The sequence below is a fragment of the Poecilia formosa genome, unplaced genomic scaffold (assembly GCF_000485575.1).
Source record: "Poecilia formosa unplaced genomic scaffold, Poecilia_formosa-5.1.2 Scaffold290, whole genome shotgun sequence".
NCBI classification, from domain to species: domain Eukaryota; kingdom Metazoa; phylum Chordata; class Actinopteri; order Cyprinodontiformes; family Poeciliidae; genus Poecilia; species Poecilia formosa.
In genome coordinates this window covers 477,182-503,407 of record NW_006800229.1, presented here as the reverse complement: position 1 = coordinate 503,407, position 26,226 = coordinate 477,182, and the positions used below count along the sequence as shown (strand labels likewise).

General features: G+C 37.8%; 1 protein-coding gene across 2 annotated transcripts in view; it reads left to right on the top strand.

Moving 5' to 3' along the window:
- enox2 (ecto-NOX disulfide-thiol exchanger 2) overlaps nucleotides 1-26,226 on the top strand; it is a 194,778-nt gene that overhangs the window by 134,211 nt on the left and 34,341 nt on the right. For both annotated transcript variants that reach the window (XM_007571927.2, XM_007571932.2), the window contains 3 exons: nucleotides 10,494-10,649; nucleotides 22,395-22,601; nucleotides 25,352-25,585. In XM_007571927.2, coding sequence (XP_007571989.1) covers nucleotides 10,494-10,649; nucleotides 22,395-22,601; nucleotides 25,352-25,585 — 597 coding nt within the window. The remainder of the gene's footprint in view (nucleotides 1-10,493; nucleotides 10,650-22,394; nucleotides 22,602-25,351; nucleotides 25,586-26,226) is intronic.

Here is a 26,226-nt window from a genome sequence, read left to right as displayed (position 1 = left end):
TTTCTTTCTCAGCCGTTCTGTTTTGTAGAAGTTTTCTGATCTGTTTGGGATCATTGTCGTGACACGGCTTGGGTCACGTTTGATTTAAAGTAGATATGATCTGTTTAGATTTTGCATTTCCTTTGACCTTCAGGTCATTTTGATGGGAAATCCAGTCCAATATTCTTCTTATCACTGTGGAATGAATGACTTTATTTCAGAAATGGCCATATAGCCATTCCCAGGTTTAACAATTCCTTTCTTAAAGTCATTTGGCATTATGGTATCACACATTTTTATGCTTTTATGGAGATAGCCTGCTGATAATGATGTATTTGATTTGCATCACCAGACGGTTGCTTTTCTATGGAAGCATCTTTGCTTTGATTCATTTTCCACTTTGCATTTAATTTTCTTTTAGCTTCAAGTTGCGTTTAACCTGCCAAACCTATATTGTGATGTACATAATGCAACACAACTCTAAGAGGATTTATTGTCTTCACCTAATAAATGAAAAACATCAAATTTTGGTAGGTAAAAATCAAGCTCAATTCAGTAATGCCCTTTTAAGCAAAAAGAGGCTCAGCAGGAATATTAGCCTTAGATATAACAGTTTTGCTAGAATCATACCTCTTATTCGAGTGTCTGGCTTTCTTCCTCTTTAAATCTGCTCTCCAGCGAAATTATTAAAGTGTCTGCTGTCACAGTCACACTCCACCACGAGGAAAGCACTCAGCTTTTCACACATGTATTTTAAAGTTACCAGAATTAATTTAGATACACGTAATTTTGCATGGACACACACGTGCTCAGACACTCTGGAGAATAGATAAGCAGCTTCCAGGGGCTGTCAAGTGTTCACTGAATAAACAAGCATCCCTTTTGTCTGTTACATCCCACTCACCCTCATCTGTGCCTCACAGTCGCTGCAAACCCCAATGCTCGTTACGCAGTGAAACATGTGGAAAGTTAATGTCATGCACCATTAGATACTCATTGATAAAATCGCTTATATGTTATTTTAAGACTAATGGATTATTCGCACACGTGTTTTTACCTGGATTAGCATCAGGAAATGGAGGCAGATCTCCATAAATTAGAATATAATCATAATTGTAATTTACTTAAGTAATTTCAGTTTTAACAGTAAACCTGACGTGTGCTGTAGATTTGTTATACAAAGAATAATTATTTTTAAGTGTTTATTTCTGTTTATTTTAATGAGTAACGTTTATTTACACCCGCCTTATAATTCAGCTTCTTCAACAAAAAAAAAAAAAGAATAATACATATAGTCAATAGATGCAATATAATAGAAATATATTTTGACAGTGAGGAAATTCACAGTGATAAGGTAAATGGAAGAAAGGATATTCACACAAAGGTAAGGTAAAATAAAAATATAAAAATCAAAATGAGATTGTTCAGTAAGGGCAAATGTTTAATATAAGGAAAACAAATACTGTATTGTTATTAAAAATGGCATACTCAGATAAAAAGAAATGTGCAATTAAGTCAAGTAATATAAAGAGAAAATGTGTACGATCTGCATGTATGTACATGTGCATAAAAATAACAGGTGATGTTATTGTAAATGAGAAAACTTCAAATATAGCTGAGTCTATTGGAAGCAGTGATGATTATAGAGTCTCATGGCTGCTGAGAGGAAGGACCTGTTATAACGCTCCTTTGTGTACCCAGAATGCAACAGTCTGAAGCTCTCCAGTTCAGCTAGAGCTTGAACTGCTGCCACAAAAGCATTAAAATGCTTAACATGACCTGTAAAGAAGCTGACTGTTCAGAGTGCCATATCTAATCATATCACTGGAAAGTTAAGTGGAAGGAAAAGCTGTTAGAAAAGCGTGTGCATGCAGTGTGGATAACGATAGACCAGAGGAGATTTTGAAGTTCATTCAGTTGTTTTAATATGCAGAAGATATGGCCTACAGCTTCATTCAACGCAGTATTTGAGTGGCTCAAAGTCCTCCTTTTCAGATGAAATTACACTACACTGAATTTTTGAATATTGTATCATGAATAGGGGAGGTGTACTGTACTTGTTCATTTGAAAACAAGGTCTGATAGTTTGGAGGAGGAGTGGAGAAGGACATTGCAGCAATCTAGATGTTACAACTCTTCATGCTTTCCTCTCCTGACGATCGTCAGGGAGATGCTGATTCCGTTTCCCAGCAGGGTGTGAAATATATCACACTGTGTGCAATAGTTCTGTGTTAATTTAGGAGTTTGTTTTTGAATTGGGTTGCTGAGATAAAATATCTTCTCCGTAGTGTTTAAATTTATTGAAATGCATTAGCTAAATGTATGATGTCTGTGGCTGTATGTCGGTGGAAGATCTCCTTACCTCAGGCTTTGCAGTACATCAGAAAGAAACAGAGCTGCAGCTTTACTGCTCTTGAAATGGGACTTTTCAGAGCGTACTTCTCCATTTACGACATCCATGTTTCCCCATTCAAGGCCGGGTACAGTTAAAGGCTTATGTGGCAGACACAGAATAAAGGTTCCACGGGGAGATATAAAGAGGTTGATTATTATTTAGATGTTATAAATTCAGGCAATGGTGTAACTTTTTCGACAGAATGAAAGTTTTTCTCTTTGGCCCCTGGGCAACGGCACCCAATAGGTTGCAGTAAAAAGAAATCAGGCTGGAGATGTTCGGATGAAAAAGCAGAGATGGTGACTCCTGGCAGAGATTGTGAGAGGCTTCAGCTGGCAGGGTTCCAGGTGGCATGGCTATCTCGCCTCATTAGAGGATATTATTCAGAAACCCTTGCAGCAATTGCCTGTCGTCCCTTCAACCTCCCACCCACTGCAGAAGAGCTAGAAGGGACGTTTACCCTGGAAATCAAGAGGAGGGGAAAGGGGAGGAGTGAAGACGATGACATTAATAGCTAAGGGCATAACACAATCAAGTCTTTTTTTTTTTCCTCAATAATTTGACTTTTTTTCTGTCTTCACATTCTGATTTACAGGGTACTCAAAATGCAATTACTTTGAACAGACCTCCAGGACAGAGTTTAACATCAAAAGGACATGATCAAAAGGAACAAGAAGGAAAAAGAATGAGTGTAATAATCTCAGAGGCAGTCACACACGTGTCCGTTGGCACATTTCAGAGCAAGAAGACGCATTTGCGAGTTTCAGTTCTCCAACATGACAGAAAATACAAAGCAAAGCTCATTGACAAGCTTGGTAAAAAGGATCAGACGGATGCGTGGCCACGTGTGGGTGGAACCAGCCGCAGGTTTCTTTTATTGTTCTTCTTCAAGAGAAGCGCTGTGCTCTTTACCTCTCTGTGGAGTTTCTACAAAAGCAGACTCGCACATCCCTCCTCCATCACTATAAATGCACAAAATGATTGCTAACAGTACGGCTTATACCTAAAGTGAATTATTCAATAGGCATCAATTATTAAGCCATGCCGGTATTGATTAGTTCACTGATGAGTTTCTTTACAGATGAAACCTTTGGCTCTTTTACACCTAAGACTTTACTTTGACATTTGATGTTTATCCTTAGCTTTTCTTGAAAGAGTAAAGCTAAAACCAACAAGCAGGCCAGTTAGCCTTCAAAAGGCAAAATTATTTTTCTCTACTTTAAATACAGCACATTTTTCCAAGAACATTTTGTTCCAAAGGCTTTGGCTACTAAATTCATGAGACATCTTAGTCATTACAGAGTCTACTTTTGGCTGGAGTCATTGTGTCATGTGGTAAAAGTGTGAAACATTTTGTTTCTGTTCTACTACAATGCTTCATTGAGGACTTTGGATTTTCTTTTTTTTTTTTTAGTTTTGTTTAGTTGTTGGTCTTTTCTCTTAAGATTTGTGCCAGGAATGTCTCCAGGTGCCTATTTATGCTTAGTGGTAGATGTTGCTTATTAACCTCATTTATCTTCCACACTATCAGTACTAAATCTAGTTACAACATTGATTAATCGATTTTAAAGCCGTATTGATCTCCTGTAATGCAGTTTGTGTCAGAGCGCTTACTCTATTAAGGGGAAACAGTAAATGATGACAGCCAATAAATGAGCTAGGTAAAATATCATCCAAGACATTGCTATTACATGAGTGAGTCTGGCTAAGGAAAGCAATAGAGTCATTTCAACCACTTACAGAAGAAAGCCGTAAAAGAAAATTGGCAATAAAAGTTCATTTATGTTCTGTCAATTCTTAGTGTTTGAACTTTGAACTCATCTGTTGCAGAAATAATTTCTGAAACTGCTACTTGACTCGCTTCCTTTTTAATGTATTACCAACAGAGGTGTTAAAGGGATCCCTGACGAGTTGAAAATGTTGGCCTTAATATGTCGCAATTTTCCTATTTGCCTAAAAGCTGTTTGTGATACATGAAAAATATCACAATTTTTTCAAAAACTGTATATCTGTATTTTGTTTTTCACCCTCGGAGGTCACCATTTCTTTACCTGCAATGCATGGTGGGGAATTGAGGAATACCATTAGCAGGAGCTAATGTGAAAAACCAAATTGGAAGATAATGAATGGATGTTTAAAATGGCAATGAAACATCTTTGAGTTTTTGTAGCGCACCATTAAAATTATTGCTTACTGCAAACAGTTTGAACTAGAAACTAGAGCAGTTTGCAGCATACGCTCTCCTTTAAACAACAAGGCGACGTCACAAAGGTTCAGATACTTTTAGTCTGAAAGGAAAACAGCACACATTGTTGAAAACTTATTTTCCTGTCATACTTCTCTTTACATGTAGACAGAGGGTACCTTTACACTTTCCATTCTTCTGTTTCACACATCCTACTCTTGCGTAGCGTTGATAATGTCGGTGTCATAAACTGAGTTGCGAATCTTAGTTTTGCAGTAACAGGGTATCAGGGTAGTTTACAAGTTTCTAATTAATAATGCTCTTAACGGTTTTTTAGGTTTTATCCTAAAAATATATTTTGTAAGAATCATTGTTTTGGCTAACATTGCATTAGTTTGCACTAATAGACCTCTTCCTAACGTCAAACTCACAGCTGGTGTGATTATGCATGGTAAGGAAAAAATGTATTTACCTTATAAATCAGTAGTTTGTCGACGCTTTTGAGCCACTTTAAGCATTCATTTTGTCTGCACCTTCATTATCCTCTCATATCCTTGTGGATGAATTTTGCTCCACTGTTCTTCAGAACGAGATTTGAATTTGAAAAACTCCTGGAAAAATGTATAAAGGACATTTTTCCAGGAGTTTTGTTTCACTGAGTTGAAACTTACACCAACATAAAATTTGCTGCAACGTCTGTTTAGTAGAAAATGCTTTCTGCTGGCAACCCATCCAAACAGGCCTGCTTTTTTCTAATTGTTGTCGACTTTAACATTTAGCATGGAAAGTGAAGGATCTTATGATTATAAATCTGGAAAACACAAAATCGCAACATTCGTCTATTAGAATGGAATTGATCAACCTGAATATGGTTTAATTTATGAATTCAGAATGATTCACATTGGAAGCTCTTCCCTGTTGACTCTTGTTTTCTTTGAGCACTATGACATGAAGTAGTTTATGTCATATGAAGCAATGCTTTGAGTTTATGTAGCAAGAGAGCATTTTTTGTCTGCACAGGAAGAACCAGAAAGAACAGAGAGAAATATTATGAGCTGAATAATGAGGGAGTCAAATCCCTGACTGTCTATGCAAAGATCGGCAAACAATTGATTTGCTTTTACTAAGACGTTTTAAAGCTGTTTCATAAAGCCACCCAGTCGTCCATAGACGCTAATCCTTGCAGAGTTGTGGGTGGGGTGCTGGGATCCTCCTTGGACAGATCACCAGTTACTCACGGGCAACACACACAGGACAAACAATCTTAATGGATCACAGAAAATGTCTGTGTCAAATTACATGAAATTACATGCATGATTTAGATGCTTCAAATTAATCTACTTATTAAACAAAATAAAAATGGAACATGGGTAGAAATTAAACTGGTTTTGTACAGCTCTGTATGTGAGACTTGTAGTCTGACACATTCCTCGTTGGTTATTTTTGGAACTTCACTCAGGATCGCCCTGTTCAAGGTTTGTGGGGATGTCCATCCCGGGGAAGTCTGGAAGCATCTTAGCTGGCCACTTTCTTCCTCACTCTAGCACCATGCAATTTAAATAGTTTAAAAGTAAGCTTATAACGCTGTATGAGATCACATGACCTCTTTTAAGATATAACCAAATGTCAGTGCATGTGAATCTGCTAGAGTTTTAAAGAAGACTCTGAAGCTGAAAAATCTACTTCTACTAGTATACTGTAAGGTTTTTCTTTTTCAAGTGATCACCACCTTAAAGTCCTTTTTTTTCTCTCTCTCTCTCTCTCTTCTGCGAAGCTCACCAGACATAATTGACAGTAGTGGTATCCATTGATGACAACGCAAACTGTATGGAAGAAATGAAAACAGCTCATTCTCACGCTGCCGTCCGAACCGTAAAACGTTTCCAAATTCAAATCCGGATCACAGCAGCAAATCCCAACAGTAAGAGCAGCTATTTATGCAGAAAACTACATGCTCATCTGTGTCCACTTACTGCTTGCATTATAATGAGTTGTTACTGAAGGAGAGAGAAATAATGGATTGTCAGTGATGAAACGTGTCCTCGAGCTATTTTGTTCAAAATGGAGATGAGAGAACTGTAAGGCTGGAAATCCTGAGGAAGAAGTAAATAATCTCCTTTATTACACACAGCTCTGCTACATTTTTGCTTCAGGTCCCAAGCTTTTAATGGGCAGGGATAAATACACAGCCGAACACGCACACACCAGCACTCAAACACTCTCTTTAGTGGTGAAATGAGCAGCACCGCGGTGAAATAGCACCCTGATGTAACCAGATCGTTTTCTCCGTGTGCTCTGAAATCTAGTTTGCTTTCCATCGATGTAGGAACTCATAAGCATATATCCTCTTTATACCACTGGAGAATTGGTGTGTCAGACAATAAAGCGTGTCTTCCAAGGTCCGTGTACATTGTTTTCTTTGGGTAACCTCCCACAACACTGCTTTTGGTGTTGATATTCTTTATTTTTGGAGGGGGTTTTTTCTGTTTATTTTTTTTTTTACAAATGTTGCAGCTTTCTCAATCCACCACCTCTTATCTTCTCTCCTGTTCTCCATCTTTATTCTTCTTTCTACTACAACGAGAAGAAGCAATCAATCGCCTAGCAACAAAAATACTTATCCCAGGTCCTCTCACACCTGGTTAGAGACTGATGCTGAGGTCATCAGTAGATATATAGTTTCATTCATTTTCTTTTAATCTTACTTGATGGGCTCATTTTTCCCCCTCTCAGATTTGTCCTTCAGCCGGTTTTATCTGTCTTAATATATTTATTTCGTCCTGTTCTTTTCCAGGCACTCTAATCTGTGTCTTTAGGAGTGTGCATATTTCTTTATTCTCCCTGTCTCTCTGTCATTTAACTCATCAATTTATTTCTATTGCTGTGTGGTTAAAGGAAATTGCTTTCCAGGGAATGTTTCTGGATCCATTTAAGCCAAATAGATATGAAGGAAGTATTTTCACTGACTTTACTGTCACTGAAGAGCCAAAAGATAGATGTGTGCACCCTGGCTTGAGACAAAGTTATGCATTTATTTTGTGTTGTACTACACTGTGTGCACATTTATTACTGTATATTAATTACTGAGGATTATCTTTGCTTAATCAGGTACAGTGTGGTTTATCCAAAATGTTAATAAACCCCAAACATGAATGATTAAGAAGATAAAAGGGAGATTTTGGCTTTCTTAAGAGAATATCAATATGTGCACAGTTATTGGGCAGCTTTTATTCTGCAGAGTTATTACACAGCTAAATGAAAAACATACATTTTCCCATCTCACTTTTATATTTTCATCTGTTTAAGTGAAACGAATAGCTCAATGGTTTCCCATAAACATGTCTTGACATTTAAAAAAATAATAAAAAATTGTGTTCAACATAGCCACCATTGCTTTCAAAGTGATCAGTCGTCCAGTCATGGAATCTGTCAGTTTCAATCCGGTTCACATCAGGTGAGGAAGGGTCTCTTTACTGGGTAGCCACTTACCGTAGTACTTGAATGCATGTGATGGAGCGTTGTCCCCCATTAAAATTATTGTCTCTTTAAAAGAGACAAGAAACTTCCTCCTGCATCACTGCTAAAATAAAGTCGTCCTGTCTAACAACTGGAAAAGGGTTTGGAGTTGATTTTGAGCCCATCTTTAAAACGTTCCGACCAACTCGTCTTCAATATTATCCGGTCCATACCGGTACCCCGCCTCCACCTTGCTGGTGTCTGACTGGAAATTGAGCTCTGCAGCTGTTATTGATTCAGCCACATCCATGAGACTCTTATTTCATCGACAAAAACCTTTGGAAAAATCTGTCTTCAGATATTTCTTGGACCAGTTCAGACGCTTCAGCTTGTGAGTCTTGTTCAGTGGTGGTCGGGTTTCAGCCTCTCTTACCCTGGTAATGTCTCTGGGACCTGAAAGTTTTTTTTTTGTTTTGTTTTTTTTTTTACTTCTTGATGCTCCAGGTAGGTTGCAGTTATGAACAGGGTGATAACAGGTTCCTGGTGAGTTCACACTTGAGTCTTCTGAAATCTTTGATGGTTAATTTGCAGCTTTCTTTTCTCAGCACATTTGGTGCAACCTTGTTGAATATGTGCAGCAAATTGTCTGACGGTTTCATGTTTGAGCCTCAATATCGTTGCAGTTTCATCCTTCTAAAAAACTTTTGGTTAAGTTTTGACTTCAGTCAGTTAGATAAATATTTTTTTGGCCATTGTTGCCTAAATAAAATAATCTGCCTAATAATTATGCACACCTTTATGTAGGGTGTTGACCTCCTCAGGCCACACCTTCGAATTACACAGATACACATCACCTGCTATGCTTAAATCCATTAAGCATTCAGGTATGTCCAGCTTGAAGTTAAAACATCTGAATAAAAATATGGTCATAATAATTGTGCACCCATTGTAGAACATAAAATCCAAATCAAATACATTGAATTTTGTGGCTGTACCATTCAGGCAGTCTTTATAACTTCATGGCCTCCAATAGTTTGTTTGTTTTGGACTTTGTGCATTGATCCAAATCAAGTCCTGAAGGGACACCGCAAAGAAACAAAAACCACAGCAATAATAAAAATCTTCAAACGCGTCTTTAAAAACAAAGTGAGAATTGTTGAGTTGCCTTTAAGGTTTTCACAGCACATAATGCTGTAGTGGTAAACAGGGAGCGTTTTTCTACCATAATTGCAACACAGGCGGTGACATGTATGCTGTTTAAGTTGAAGAGTAGTAATTATGACTTTACCATGAAATTAGTGGGTAAAGAACAGCAGACTGGCGGCTGCAGACAAAAATAAAAGGCATTTATGCTCGGAAAACTTTACTAAATGTTATTTTAACAGACCACAAAGGTAAGAAAACAGCACCTATACAAATGATGCTTTGGCAAGCAGAAAATGTGCTCTGAAAACATGTCAGCATTCGTCTCAATAACTATTTCCTGTCATTTTAAATAGTTATGATTCTTTTTGGATTGAACTGCAGTTTTTTTCTAGTTATACGATTCTCTTTTGTACACCGTTTAGTTGTTGTATGTAACCTGTTTTAGTGTTATTTATAGTTAGTCTAACATTAAAGCAGCCAGGGTCTCATCTCTCTGCTGCTTCTGCCCAGACTGCTTTTAATAACCCACACCGGCGTTTTTCCGTCCGAGCTAAAATAAATCATTTAAAGACGCGTGTCTTGATACGTCTGATTCATCATGTTGGTTTTTATTTATGCACATCATGATACCGATTCCGTCGGCTCTCACTTGCAGTCAGCAAATCCCACGTTCTGTAAAGTAGTTTTTCCTGCCTTTCCTCATATCTAGGATAGTGCAGCGTGCACATAATTTCTGGTGAAGGATTTGTTTTAGTGAGCGGTGCTCCTGCATGCTCGCACGCAGGTGCATACGCATTAAGCAACCTGCCATATAAATGTCAGCTCCAAATCCTCTGCAGGTGAAGCCGAGGCTCGTAGTGCAAGATGCGGTGATTTGCATTTCACAACGCTCCTCGCAGGCACACAAATGCACTTAAAAAGCCGGTGTGGCAGCTTCGGATGCCGCCGTCGTTTATATGCATGTGTTTGTGTCCATGTAGTCACGCCCCACTGTGTAAATCAATATTGCAAATGAATCTTATCTGTGATGTAGGCTTCAGAGCCAACTACATTATCTGTGAGTTCATCATTCAAACAGCTGGGGTGACAGAGAAGGAGTGACTCAGTGAAAACGTCTTAAAATATGCATGTTGTTTAACAGATGATTTATTCATGAGGGGGCTGTGTTTGCCATTAAGTGTAGGCTGCTGCTAGGTCACTGATGTCGATTCACAGAGGGGGGAAAAATACACAGTTTGGATTGCAATGCAATAGATTTTGTTTGTGTTTAATCGATATTGGACCAGAGTTCTGGGATGAGTTAGAACCTTTCTGTGTCTGTCTCGCTTCCAGATTTTGATCCTAACCTTGGCATGATGGCTGGAATCACCCCCATAAACCCCATGATGCCCGGCCTCGGCATGGTGCCCACACCCGTCTCCCAGGACGTTCCAGTCGTGAAGGAGATCATCCACTGCAAGAGCTGTACCCTCTTTCCCCCCAACCCCAGTAAGTCACAATACCAAACTAATCCTACTTTAGGCTGTTTCCACATGTGAAGCGTTATGCGCTGCGGGGCAGGAGCCAAAAGAAAGAAGAAAAGGGATCTTTATGAGGTCATCCTCTGTTGACAAAGCCAGAATAAATTGATTGAAACATAAGAGGCTTGTATTATCTGACCGTTTTTGTGATATAAAAACTTGCGGTTCGTTTCCTTTTGCTTTTTAGACTCAACGTTGGCCATGAAATTGTTGGAACTCTCCTTCCAGATCAGAGCAGACCTAATTTTGGTTCTGTACGTTACCACGATGTATTTTACATAAAGCAACACAGATGCTGTTGAAGCTCAGATTTCCAGCTTTAATTCAGAGGGTGAACAAAAGAGTTGCATAAAAATGTGAGGAACTAAAGCATGTTTTCTTTATATTTTCAGGTATCACTGCTTTGCATATTTCCCCCAGTACCTGATTGAATAGTGGAAATTTTTCAGTGGATTGAAAACTTTAACTTTCTGAAGTTTTATGCATAACAGATCTGTCTCTGTCTTTCATAATAAAATAAGATCGAATTGTTTATTTGCTAATAATATAAAGAGACACATTGTGGAAGCTTTTAGGTCACACATTCAATTTGTCTAGAGATGTGTGACTTAGTCTGTCATTTATGAGTGATTGTTGGCACCTTTTGCTTTTGGATTTTATTGTTTTTCCAACAAACGTGTATTTTTCAAAGTAAATCTAATCAAAATCTTGGAGTGGTTTTATTTTTGCACAGACAGAACATTAGTGCTATACCTCTAGTTTGTATTTTCACTTCAGTAAGTCCTTAGAAACATATACAACGGCTAAAACAAGCTAATTAAAATTTTACTTCAGCTGCAAATATTTTTTTTTCTTCTTATTCACGACTCAGGAGCAGGAAGAGAAATGAACAGTTTCAGGAGAACTTGCACGCCCTAAGGTTAAATAAAGGATCAGCTTGTCTAGAAAATCCCCAGAACTTTAAATCCTGTCACAATCAATCTCTTAAACAAGTAAAACTTTTTTTTCCCATGTTGCTGCTGCCGTGATATGCATACATGAGTGGAAAAGTCAATGAGATTGCTCAATTTGTTTTAGACTTAGTTCTTATCTCCTTGTCATTGAATTTGTTTAACATATCTTTTTGATGTGGGGTTCAATCTTGAGTCCAGCTTTACTTTCTCACCTCTTGTTTTTCCACTGTCATCTTATCTTTCCACTTCTCCGTTTCTTTTTGTCCAACCTGCTCTTTGTTCCCTGTTTTGATCCCCATCTCCGCATAAGATCTTTGTTCTTGCCTTCTCTGTCCTTTTAAGAAAGAAACAGCTAATCTCAAGGCCCAGTATTTTCATCAGCCGGGCAAAACCGCCTGGACCTGATTCCTCTCATGAAAATCTACTAACTCAACAGGCAGACGCCTGGCATGTGAGACGCCCAGAGGGAACCGCCTTCTATTACGATGGTGGTGGATTGATAGTGCAGCTCTCGGAGACGTGCTGCCAGAGTCTGCAGAACCTCATGGTGTCTCTTCAAACAAATTAGTTTTGAAAAGGGCCAGAAGAAAAGCAGCTCACGTGTTGGTTTGCAGTACTCTCATCCATAAGTCGATAGAAGAGGTTTTTTCATCATGACGCATCGTAGGGCATGCTGACATCACAATCGCCAACCAATTAGGATTGGTGTAATGAAATGAAGGCTTCTGATAAATATGTCTGCCATAGAAAGGCATCCCAATCTCATCAGTTCTCAGCAGACTTTGAAAACTGATGTGATGCAGGTAACCTAAAGACTTGCCTTTAATCTGCCTTTAATCTGTGGACACAGTAGTATTTCTGTTGATATCTTAGTTGCTGATAATTTGTCCTTGAATCGTTTCAACAGTAAAGGCTAGATATAAAGGAATTAAAGGACAAATAAGGGTGCAACACGTTATGTTAGAAATCCCCTAAATGAAAACCTAATTAGTTAAGTTTTTGTCTTTTTTTTTAATTCAAAGAGTACAGAATTGAGCATCTCTTTGGAATATTTAGTGGATGTCTCTAAATGAAGGTATTTTCTCTGAAAAAGTCAACAAATGCATCTGTGTAGCTTAGAAATTTGCTTTGGCAGGATTTTCTTCTATACTGGCATTTAAGGACTCTGCATCAGCCTTATGCTGTGTTCAGACTAAACGCACTCCCTACAGAATTACCGTCGTTACCTTGACTCGACCAACATTTTCTAAACCAGCCTGTTCTTTGACAGCAATTTTTCTGTGTTCATCCATTTTGGTATGAGCTGAGAGTTTTGCTCTCTCTCTCTCTCACACAGCTTTTCCATTAACCATATAATTGTGCACAATGAAAACATGATATTTGCTTACTGGATAAACGGCAATTTTGAAAAAAACAAACACTTTTTTCAATAGAAGGTTTTTGGGCTATGATGATATAGTTTGTCAGCCATTTTGAAATGGATGTATTTCAGAAGACTTCGAAGGAAACATTTTTTTCACATCACGCGACACACTATCAACAGCCGGATGTTTCTACTGGTGAAAACAACAAGACATGTAGCTGGTTCCAGAACTCACAGTATTCTCATAAAATGTTGTGTGTCAAAAAGTTGATCAAAAAGCACACAGGACATCAGTACATTTCAAATTGTTTATCAGCAATGCATTCTGGGTGCACTAAGCGTTTTTAAAGTTAGCAAAAGTGCTAAAAGGCTAAATAAAAAATTAACTCTGTCATTAGCAGTTTTCCCACCACTTTAGCTTCCTTTCCTTATTGTTGGCCCTAAATATTTTTGTCAGTGTAACTTTGTAGCACTCAGCATGGTGTGTTCATGTCTTGAACAAGGATTGGATTTTTGAGTTTTACAGTCAGAAAGGTCACAATAAGGTTTATTCAAACAGAAAAAAAGTAATCAAACAATTTCTCAGGCCATCTTAAATCTTAAAAATAAGAACCAGTATGAACAATGGATGTTTAAAATTTTTTAAATGCTTTTTTAAAATGTCTGTTAAAAGGATAGCTACTTTCAGCAGGAACTGTGGCTTATGCACCCATGAAAAAGCCCGTCTCTGATCCATTCTATTTTTATAGTATTAGACATCAAAATTTCATCTCTTAATTCATTTCAGTCCTGCTATCAGAGGTCACTGGGACAGACCCAGAAATTGCAGTGCAGATTAAATGACCGAGCTGGACTGAAAGTATTTCATACTCTGACATCAACACTGGGAGAGGAGAAAAACGGCCTTGATTACCTTACTTTGTATTTTTAGGACTGTTTTTGTCCTATAATCTTTCCAGCATTTAAAGCTGGATTTCTGCACAAAGAGGCAGCAGTTTTCACATGGAAAGAGGTAAAATGTGGGTGGTACTTTAGTTTGATTTCTGAGGATTTTAAGTTTTAGTGTCTGCTTCACTGAAGCTCTGGTTTCTCCCAGTGGGACACGGCAGACAGGTGCAATATTATAGTGGCATGTCATTATTTCAGACTGCATGCTGTCAGACGTTCTTTCAGATGTTAAGTTGGGATTTTAAAGGAGAATCTATCTAGGAAGTAAAGTAAGTTTTTGGCGCATGAAGATGTAAAAAAATGAAAACGTACAACTTATTTTATTTTTTTTCTTTTGGCTCAAGTATCTTGTTTAATCGTTAATTAATCAAATAAAAGGGGACTGTTGTTTATGGAGCACCAATCTACCTGTTTAGCTGCCCATTCACCTTGATTCTAATCTAATATAAAGCCTGGGAGGTCACCTGTTGGCAGCAGAGGACCGGCTCTCAGTGCTTACTGCAGATTAGCTGCATTAAGGCTTTCAGCAAACATCAGAGGGAAAAGCACTTGTGTCTTGACGGCCAGGTTGCACATATGGTGTCCATCACAAGCAGTCATTGCCCTCTGGCTGCATGCTCTCAAGCTGACACTGCGTGCAGCATCCTCACTCACTGACCTTTTAGTTGAGAAACAACAGCCCCCTTCAGCTCTCCTCCTGATTCCTCTTTTTTTCATCCTGTCAGTGTGCATCACCTCTAACACACTTGAGATTTACATCCTCAAGAAGTTAGTTTTTCTTTGTACCGTCCACTTTAACTTTTCGCTAGACATTCACCCTACCTATTTCCACTTCTGCTTTCTGTTAAATCCCTTTTGTTGCTTTTTCTAAATCCTTTGCAAACTTTTTTCCACTTGACCGAATCAATTAGATTTTGTTTGCTGATATTTTTCATTCAAAGCTCCCTGGGTACTCCATGGGAGGTTTTTATATTCTTCAGATGATAAAATCAATTTTTTACACATTCTGTTTACCTGTCATAGGAAAAACAAAACACTGGTTATTGGTCTCTGTGGAAATTGTTAGGAGCTAAATGCGAAGCTCATAGGATTAGAAATAATAGACTTTATTTTTCTCTACACGCAAAAAGAGATTGCAGATGTTGCAATATCCATGACTCATCTTATTGTTGTTCAGTCATCCATGTGCTAAATGGCTTTAAAAATAGACAATCTAACTTTATTGGTCCACAACAAAATGAGAATTGTCAGAACAACCACAAATGGCTCAAGCTTGTTGTGCTAAAAACCCAGATGCATTCACATCACTGCCTGCTGTTTGTTCCTATGTGACATAAATGAACTTAACATGTTTACTTGAGTGTGTCTAAGAGTCGTTTCTGTTAGCTCTATAATGGCTGACGCCTCCCTGCTGTGGCATCGCCTCGCTCCAGGAGTGGGTGTTTATCGAGTCATGCTGATGGATGGTGATCACCTTTCCTCAGTGAAGCGGTGGCCACACATACCGGCTGGCTCCTCGGGCAGCGTTGAGCTACGAACAAGCAGACTTTTTTGCTTTCATCAATATCCATGCGGTGGCAAGGGAACAACTTTGGGAGTGTGTTTAGGGTCGTCCTGCTGGAAGGTAAACTTTCATCCCAGGCTCAAGTCTTTAGCCTGTTTCTATCTCCAGCTCATCAACTCTGGCTAGCTTCCTAGTCCTTGACGACAACAAAAAACATTTCCACAGCATGATAATGACACCACCGTGTTTCACAATGGTGATGGTGTGCTCAATGTAACGCGTAGTGCTAGTTTCTTTTGCATGAAGCTAGGACATATCAGTTCATATCAATAATTATTGATTACTTTTTTGTTTTAAATGACAATTCCTGTTTTGTCTAGTTTCCTCTCGAACTGTTTTACTCCTTTACCCCATATTGTTTTTTTTATTCTTAAGCAGTTATGAGGCAGAGTGGTGAAACATTAAACTTCTGCTATGCATGTTACTCATAATAGAAAATCTCCAACAGGTTGGTAGGTAACCAAAGAATGAGTGAGTTGCTAGGTAACCAAAGAATGAGTGAGTTGCTAGGTAACCAAAGAATGAGTGAGTTGCTAGGTAACCAAAGAGTGAGAGAGTTAGTTGATGCCGCCAGCCTTGCTTAAATGGCCTTGAGAGGTTAAACAGCTAAAGCGTTTCCTCTGCCTACATCTCCCAGAATGCTGTGCAACTCTGGATCAGAGTTCAGTGAAATTATTATACATTCCATCGGACGCGTGTCTATCGCAATATATATCCTTATCGATTAAATGCCTAGCCCTACATAATGGCCAAAATTTCATTTTGTCTTTTGCTACCAGGATGGGCATTTATTATGTTGTTTATCATTTGTCATAAATTAAATGTTGATTTATTGTTGCTAAGATGAATTCCAATTAATGATGTGTAAGACCTCCAAAAACAGCTGAGATTGTTAGTTCTACTATTTTCTCCACTGTTTGTTTATTGAGACTATCAATAAATGTCAATAAGTTTGGAAGTATGATTAAATGATGTGCAGTTACAAATCACATTTCTTTATGTGAAATCCAAAAGAAGCACGGTGTCATGCAGTCACTGCCATATAGTTGCCTAAAAAAGAAATAATAAATAGTTCTCACAATTTTTATTGTTTTCACAATAATACCACAAAATGTCATGACAAAACTTTATCACCCAGCCCTACTTGCTGGACCATATTCTTCTATGTCTTGCATTGACCTCTACGCTTTAATGCATTTCTTTCAATGATGGCTTCCTTCTTAGCTGTGCAGCTCTCACAAAGTTACCACTTGGCTGCTTATCTGATTTTGTCCTCCAGGCTCTTCAGTTTAGGTGGATGGTCATGTCTTAGTATGTTTGTAGTCAAGCCAATAAAACTAAAGTGCTTCATGTTATTTTACAAACTAGGGATGTTTCTTTCAAACCTATCCCTGCTTTAAACTTTAAACAGCTTTCTCTCTGACCTGTCTGGAGTGTTTCATGGTCTTTATGATTTTGATTGCTTACTTGTTTTCTTTAAGAAACCACCATAGAAAAGCTGGATTTATCTAGAGATTACATAACACAATGGAGTCTATTGGGTGTTTGCCATGTTACCTCAGCCAACTTTCTGTCCACCACCAGGAACAGAGCGATAACTTGAAACCGCAACTGGAATGTTTCTAAAAGTTTTTGGGTTTTTTTGTTTTTTTTTTATGAAATAGTTTCTGCGCTTTTGCAAATTGTGGCAATCAGAGACACAGATGAGAAAAACATCAAATTTTCTATTCAAAAGTCATGATGACTATAAAAAATATTATCTGGACAAAGACAATCCGGTTGTCATTAAATCAATTGAAAGGATAAGTGTAATTAATATTGTTTTACACAAGAGAGGTCTGTTTTTGTAAGACATCATCAGGATGTTGATATGGCTACATCATGATCTAAGCCAACCAATGACGGACAGGTGAGGCAGATGACTATTTTTAAAATTTTCTTGAAGATATTGCCTTAGGCCACTCTATTAATTTTGCAAAACAATTATATATATAAACAGTAATTGTCAGCTTGCTGGTTAGTTGTTGGTTTTCAACTGAAAAGCTGGTGGCCTTTAGCGATTGCAAAAAAAGTTTTAATGTCTCTTATCTAATATGGTTCTAGTCCAGGGGTTTGAAACCTGCAGCTGCAGAACCGCTTGTGGCTCTTTAGCATTTTTGGCCAGAGCTTTTATGAGCTACAATTGAGGATCTAAAATGTAAAGGTAATAAATTCTAGCTTTAATAGATTTTCCTAGGCATTTTTATGCAACATATGTAAAGAATTCCCACAAAGAAAGGCACTAAATATATATAATATGCTGTAATAGTTCATAGCATGCTCCTTTTTTTGTAAAGTTGTATTTTTGTTTGCTAACTACATTTGTGACATTTTCTATAAAAATGAAAAAATGGTTTTTTTTTATTCTCTTTACATACATGTGTTAATTGTCTTTATTTTAAATCACAAAAACAAAAAAATAATTAGTTTTTTAATTTAAAAATGGATATTTTATAAAATAAGCTAATCTGTTTCAAGTAGCAAAAACATCAACTGCTGCTGTTTGAATACTTACTTTCTTCAATATTCCTGAATTTGTTGCTATGGTTACACTTGTTTTCTCCCAATATTGCTAGGGGATACTTTATGTCACCTCACTGCAAACATCCTATTTAGTAATTAGCTGTACTGGAGTTTATTTATGCAAACGGTAATTAATACAAATACACACCTTTTTTTTAGAGATGTATTCACAAAAATCTTTATTGAAAACCATTAAATCCCTCCAAAAAAACAAGTCTGTGACTTCAGTGTGGCGAGGTGGTGTAGTCACAGAAGCTAATCACATTATAGCCTCCTGCAAAGTACAGCCATTTCTTCATGTTTTTAACATTTCTTTAAAATATGGGTGTTTTATGCCTTTCCTGCTAAATCGATTTTTTTCAATCTTTTCCTGTTTTATTCAAATAAATTGAACACAATGTAATATTATGTGTACTTTAAAACACTATACATCTCAGCTCAGGGCTATGCATCTTTGTTTTGCTCCTGTCTCACCTTTTTCTCTGTTGTTTCTTCTTGGCAGCAGATATTTGTGATATAATTTCCACAGTGAACGCTGGGAGGGAAAAAAAAATAAATACTTCCTGCTTGCTCTTTCTCTCTGTCGTTCCCTCAGGTTTCAGCTGCTTATTATTTTTCCATGCAAATGCAATCACTTGGAACACTCACCCATGTTTTCATAGTTATTATGATATAATGTATTTATTGTAATCTGGAAATCACGAATAGTTCATCCGGATCTTGTTTGTGGCGCATTTGCATAAAATCGTCTTTTGCCATAACAGTGGGAGTCGACGCAGCGGGAAGCCGAGGGGATTGCGAAATGATCCCACTCTGACTTTTTAATGGTTACCAATTAATTACCAGACAAAATAACAAGAAGTTTTCTCTGCCAAAGCAAAAAAAAAAAAAGGAAAAATGTTTGTATTTAATTTGCAGCTTGGCACATTTGGACGTTGCTGCAGAGCATCTGTTTCCCCTCTCTTTGTCCTCGCGCTTTATCAGCCACTCGTGGACCGAAAAGGTCACTTAATTTGGAACTCTTTGTTGAATCTGCCAGCAAAGCTGTTTCCTGCCATCACAAGCGTTTTCTAAACCACATTTTTCTTCTCCTTTTTTTTTTTTTCTGCCCATCTCAACTCAAAACTAGTTTAATCCGCCAGCTCCTGAGGTCAAGGAATGACACCTCTGTGAAAATTTTGCTACCACAGTCACATTTTAAGAAAAGACGAAGGAGAAAAGATTGATGCTATTTTGTTAGTGTGTGTGAAAGTGCGAGAGATACAAAGATTAAATCTTTGTACAGATTTTGTGGAATCTGAGAACTGTGCATAAGTAAAAAAAAAAAAGTTCTTTCTACATCGGCTGTGTTGATAATATGCAATAATAAATCACCTTAACTAAATAAGTTATGTATGACGAATTCTTCCAGGCGGGTGTTTCTTTTCTGAAATTGTAGCTGGGGGTTGAGCAGACAGAGTAGGATACTCTGGCTATGTAAAGCTTGTCAAAGTTTGTTCATTTATCCTTTGACTTTATCTTGTTTACTGAGGAACTTGTTTCTTCAGACATTTATTGGTGTTTTAAGTTCTGCTACGGCGTAACAGAACTTATGGTAACCGGCAACTGCTCACCATAGCAACCAGTAACTGACAGTTCCTTTTTTCTGTTGCCGTCTCCAGCTGTGGGGCAGAAGCTGCTGGACTGATGTTAATCACCAACTTAATTTCCTCCTTTGCTAGAATAAATACAATGAACCTGACTGTGTCTGTCCTGAAGTCAACCTACTGGGTCTGAGGTAAACAAAGAAGGGTTACATATATATAAATAGCCATCATTCCACCTGTTTGTGTTTCCAACAGAAACGGTTTGAATTTGAGCTTCAGTTGCAAAAGTTAAAAGACTTCAGACTAGACGTCAGAGTAGTTTATTGCAAGACGAAGGGCTTCAGGCTTGATTTGGACTTTAAAAAAAAACATGACTTGTCAGCATCTCTTTCATACATCCATCTAGTACGTTTTTCCATGTTCCATACCATAAAATGACAATGTTGAATTCATATTTTTAAAACCTGTTTTGCTGTCTGGCTTTTAAATAAATGCGTCTCCACACCAGACAATGTCAGCTGAAAGTTACCTTGCAATGCGGACTGACTCCTAAGATGCTTCTTATTTTGTTTTGCAGAATTGGATCAGCCACCCTGTTGAGAAATCCCTCCAGGTTGTTTTCATTCACCCCGTTGTTACTCAGATCTCTTTGCTGTAGATGAGGGTTAGACTAAAGATAAGGCTGTCACTTTATTTGTGTAGAGTAGCTGTTTGTGCAGCTGTGAATTGTACAAAAACAAAAGCGTGACCTACGTCTGTAAAGAAGAAAATCAAGAATGGAACGGTTTGAATGATTTAAAACACTTCTTGTGACCCAGTTTAACAGTTTAAAAGAGAAAATGCAGCAGCCGTAGTCAGTGTACCTAACAGGTTCTCAGTTTTTAAATCATGTTGGTCACAGTTAACATATCTAAATGAATCAACATTACCCCACTCACTTCTTATCTCCTCTACGCTACACATGGGATATTGAGCCAAAATCAACCCATTTCGGCTCAGAGTATTGATATTTGCTGGGATGGATACAGCAGTGTGCGAGGCCTTTTTAGCAGATATCTAGGAATACAGCATCCTCAGCGTTCCACTGATTATTCGGTTCACTCCTCATAGACCCTACTAATCACATTCATCATGGATGAGAAGCCTGATCTATTGGAGATTAGATCAGTCAACACTCATCTGTGTTGAATAAGTGATTTCTGCAGTGCAGGGAACCTTCCACATGAGAGGATTCGCAATCACATTGTTGCCAAAAGGATTTCATTTTCATGCTTTCATACTTCGGATGGTTTGATTTTTAGCATTTATCTAACAAAAACTGATCTGAACATGTTGCTCAAAGTTATTATTATGCATGCTTTTAATCTTTATAATTTTGTAGGTCATAAGTGTTATGTTTTAAATGTGACTTAATTGAAATTTGCAGCTTCAACCTTCAAAATTTGGCTGTTTAAAAGGTCTTTTTTTTTTTCCATGTTATGCTGATTTATTTCTTCTTCTTCAGACACTGTTGAGAAGTGACCCAAGTTATATTTACTCTGAATTTTTGGAAATAAAATTTTTTTATTTTATTTTTTTTTTCCACAGTGAAAGTGTTACATTTTTAAAAGCATCCCTAAAGGGTATGTAATAATTTATACATCCATCCAGTTGTGTTAAGGTCTGGAGCTCAGAAAAGTTGTATTCCTTTTCATGTCTAAAAGTCAAGAAATGTGTAAAACCGAGTGAACAAAAGTATGAACAAGGCAGCCAACATTGCAATGTGATGGTGTTGTATATGGAACAACACCCTCACGTTTCTGTGCAGACCCATACATTGTGAATTGATGAAACGTTTAGAGATTTTTTATGACTGATAAATAGACAGCAGCAGACAACAACTTTATGCTCACAAACACCTACTGTCTCCTCTGTGGCCTGGCTGTTGACTCTTCTTAATCTGTCTGTCCTAGTAATGGGATAAATTGTGTTTTTCCGATTATTTTATAATCATTTGGCCCATGCAAAAATAGAAAAAGAGAAGAAAACCTTGAACTTCAGGGAAATAACTTTATGTTGAATCAAAAACATTTTACAGATGTATCAAATATTTTTAACTAATTCATGTTCAAGGATACTCCATCTAATCAATAAATTAGATTTATTTATTTATTCATTCACTACTTCATTACTTTATGGGTTAAAGCACATTGTGGCTCTGGATTTTCTGCTATTCATTGAGAATAAAAGCACATTTATTTAAAAAAAAAAAATTGATCTGGCACCCTGCCTATTGGCAAAATGAGTAATGAAAACAAACGCTGCCATGGTGCATATTGTTTTCAGCTTCTCAAAGAGCATAACTCACATTCAAAATTAGATTTCACTTTTGCTCAAACAGCTGGATCGTTTCTTCAGTTTGTGTATTTCATTTTTATTATCTCTGCATGAATGTCAATGGGCAGCATTACATTAGTTTGTTTATTTATTCTGACTTTGCTTTTGTTTATTTCTGTGTGATTCACAAAGCAGCACCTGGGTTGTTGAGTTTAAGCCTGATGGTAGTTTATTTTTTGCATAGGTTCTCCCTATGTGGCTGTGCATGTTGGATTTGTCTTTAAATCCAACTTCCTGAAAAAATGACTTGAGGAAGTTGCCTGGAAATGCTCAAGCCTCACTCCAGGAAGCACACGCTGAAGAAATCCAGCATAAATTACATTTTCCACATTCACTGACTCCATATTTTGACTTTGAACAGACCTACCTCCTCCTGCCACAAGAGAACGCCCTCCAGGTTGCAAGACTGTGTTTGTTGGCGGTTTGCCGGAGAACGCCACAGAGCAGCTCATCATGGAGGTCTTTGGACAGTGTGGCGACATCACGGCGATTCGCAAAAGCAAGAAGAACTTCTGCCACATCCGATTCGCAGAGGAGTCCACAGTGGACAAGGCTCTCTTTTTGTCTGGTAAGTTCTGATAGCTGTTAGACTTTGGTTGTGCTAATTTAGTGCTTATTGAGCACAGTGCTGGTCAGAAATGTACATGTACCGTTATTTGAACCCCTTTTTTCCAGGATTGAACGAAGAACTTTAGTATTTCAAAGGCAAGTTTTAGAGTCACAGGTTGGAAATTACAAGCTCAATCTGTCATGCCTATAATTCTAGTTGGATATTTGACCATTCTTATTGAACAGCTGCAATATTTAACTTTTACCTTTTTTTTTTTACATATTTGTTGAAATGTGACAGTATGGCATAAGACAGAAAATCTGTGAAAAAAACAAGCTCCTCTGCCTTCTTCCAGTGCTAACTAGAAACAACCAATCAGGGTTGAGGAGGTTCTTAGTGCTATCAATGACCCTCCATGTGGCTAGTAACAAGCTATGAGCAGAGCTTGTTGTGAATGCTCCAGCTACTAGTTAGCATGACCACGGATGATAAAAGATTTTTCAGCAATAGTTGTTTCTGCACCATTAGTACAGTGAGCACCATGTACATTAGGTTGATTGACAGCTCTGGTAATAGTTGAAACTTGGACAGAGTCGGGTGTTGTAATGCCAAAATCTTGTTAAATTCAAATATTATTTAAGGGTGGATGAAGATGTTTGAGTCTCTGTGTTTAATATATAATGTATGTGTACAGAAAATTCACAGTAAATTTAAAATTTCATGACTAACAAAAGCTTTGATAGTCATGAAAAAACGTGATCAAAGATATTATAACCACTTGTGATTTTTGTTTGGAGTTGTGAAGGTTTGCCTGATTCATCTCGAATTAACACAAAAACTGACTTTTCAAAGCTGTAATGAGTGAAATGAATAGTTACTTACTAGAGACAAATACTTAACCATGTATGTCATGTTGCACAGATTAATGTAGTTTCAAAAATGTAATCATAATTGAAGTAACTTTCAACTAGTGAGAGAAATCGGTTTCATGAGGAAAAATACAATTATTTGGTTTTAAAAAAGCATCCATTCCAACTATCTGGCCGCTGCAGCTTGTGTGTTTTTATCTCATCTTCATTTTCAGCCTGAACAGAGCAGAGATCCTCAATCTCTCTGTGCAAACCGATGACCACTCGCTCCTTCTTCAAAAAAAAAAGCCCACTCGGATGAGCCGCCCTCTCAGAAACATTCCCAGCATTATTGCGTGCGCGCACAAACGCATGAGAGATAGTGAGTTTGAATGAGAGATCCCTTGATTTCAACAGCCTCTCTTCTTACAGTGAGGTGTGGGTGCAGAGGTCCATATATTAGAGCGATGACAGAGCTGTGTAGTTTCCCCATAAATAATCCCCCACCCACACACACTCAAGGAGAGCCTGTGCAAACAACAATACCCAGCAATGACACACACTCCGGCAGCTCCAGCACACCAGCATCTCCTCATATGAAATATTGAAGCAGGGCTAGATTAAGAGTCTGAGGCTGTGAGAGCAGACCGGAGGAGAAGCTCCTGACTTTTTCGCTCTTTGCTTTTTTTCTGGTTTGTGTTTTTAATCTCTTTCTTAAAACACACTGGGGTCATTTAAGCCAATTAGATCACATAATGGAGCAAAGTTTCTCTTCAGTCCACAACCGGTCATTAGTGAAAATTGGGAAAGGGGGATAAAGTAGATATAGGAGGGAAGTTAAGAGGAAAAGAGGGGTTAATGAGGAATACTGAGCCTGTAAAGAAGCAATTGGCCTCCAAGTCTCTCTTATGTATTGACCACTTGATGCAGACCTACAGTTACAGTTAATCTTTTCAAAAAGAACAATTAGGCATTAACAGCAGATGGCCGTTCATACTCGGCCGGTTTCTGCCGGATGCTTCTGCCTGGTAAGATTGAGTCATTTCTCTTCACAGTCGCCACCTGCTTGCTCAGGATAAAAGTTTATCAGCAACTTTTCAACTGAGCTGACTTAGATAAATAGCTGTTTACCAATAGACATTATGAACTAAAGTTGACTAGACTGTATTTTAACTGGGTTCAAATGGAACTGAATGCTGAATTTAATTTATTCTTGGTCTCCATTTTTCAGCTTTTTATCATATGTTTCTTTATTATTGGATACAAATTTGATCTGTTTTCATCAATAGTCTTGAGATGACATTTTTTACAAATTAAATTAGTTTTTAAAACCTCATAATAAACAGTTCACTTTAACATGATTTACTTTTTTTTTTTATAAAAGCATCAAAGGTTTGAAGATTTCCACAATGGGTGCAAATAAAAGCACTTCTTTGTGTTTCTTTTACTCAAATGGTCAATTTTTCTTTATCAGGCAAATCTATTTACAATACTTAAAATTATTCTTTGAGTGCTTTTGTATTTTGTCTCTGATTTAGAGGTTTGCTTTTTGCTTTTTTGGAGGGGTTTTAGCTCAAAAAGTTGTCTTTGGGGAATTGTGACCGAACTGCAATCTGCATGTTGGGTTTTTGGGCATTTTATGGAAATATCACTTTCCAGCTAAATTTAAAATATGAACCGTAGAAATGTTGGAACGTAGTGTGGAGAAATTTTAACTTATTCCTCCACAGAATGTGATAAATGTGATAAATGCACTACCTCCCCACCAGGTCTCTTTCCTTCAACCCTAGCAATCTGTTTCTACATTGACAGATACAGTGGAAATGTAAGAGGGGTAAAAATAAAATGGCTCTCTGCGTTCCTCTTTCATCTCCTTCTCTTGTTTTTCTGATTTTCAAATCAAACTCATATGTTTCCTAGGTTATCGAATCCGTTTGGGCTCAAGCACAGACAAAAAGGACACCGGGCGGCTCCACGTTGACTTCGCTCAGGCCAGAGACGACCTGTACGAGTGGGAATGCCGCCAGCGCATGTTGGCCCGAGAGGAGCGTCACAGACGCAAGTTGGAGGAGGATCGCCTACGGCCGCCGTCCCCTCCTCCCATTGTCCACTATTCAGAGCACGAGTGCAGCCAGCTGGGAGACAAAATCAAAGGTACCTGGACACGGACGCTGGCAACCGTTGGGACTTCAGCTGTGAAATACTGGAGAACAAACACTGGAAACTGAGAATCACAGGGGGGGAAAATGCTTAATGGCTTAACCTGACGAAGCAACAGGGTTTCTACACAATCTGGAAAAGCATAGAATCTGGTTTAGATATTTTACAAGTCTGGACAAGTATGGAAAAAGAAAAAGGAGAATTGGGAAATGTGTCTCATGTGAGACATTTTTTCCTATTCCTTTGTCTTTATGTTGTGTCCTGTTCTTCCTGTCTGTCTTCTTTGTATTATTCCTTCTTTCCTCCTTTCCCACCCTGCTATTTCTTTCTTCTTCCCTTGTTTGTGTCCTTCCTTTCTCTCCTTTTGTTCTTTCTTTCTTCTTGTAGCTCGTTCTTTCTTTCCTTTCATTTTTCTTTGCATTATTATGCTCCTTATTTGTCTCCTTTCTTGTGTTCTTCCTTTCTACTTCATTCTCTTTTTTCTTTCCTCCATTTCTTCTTTGCGACCTTCCTTTGTTTTTTCTCCGTATCCATCCTTTGTGGCCATCCACGTTCAAACCTTCATGTGGTCACAAGCTTTGGGTATTGACCAAAAGAACGAGATTACGGACATAAGCATAAGTTTCCTTTTCAGG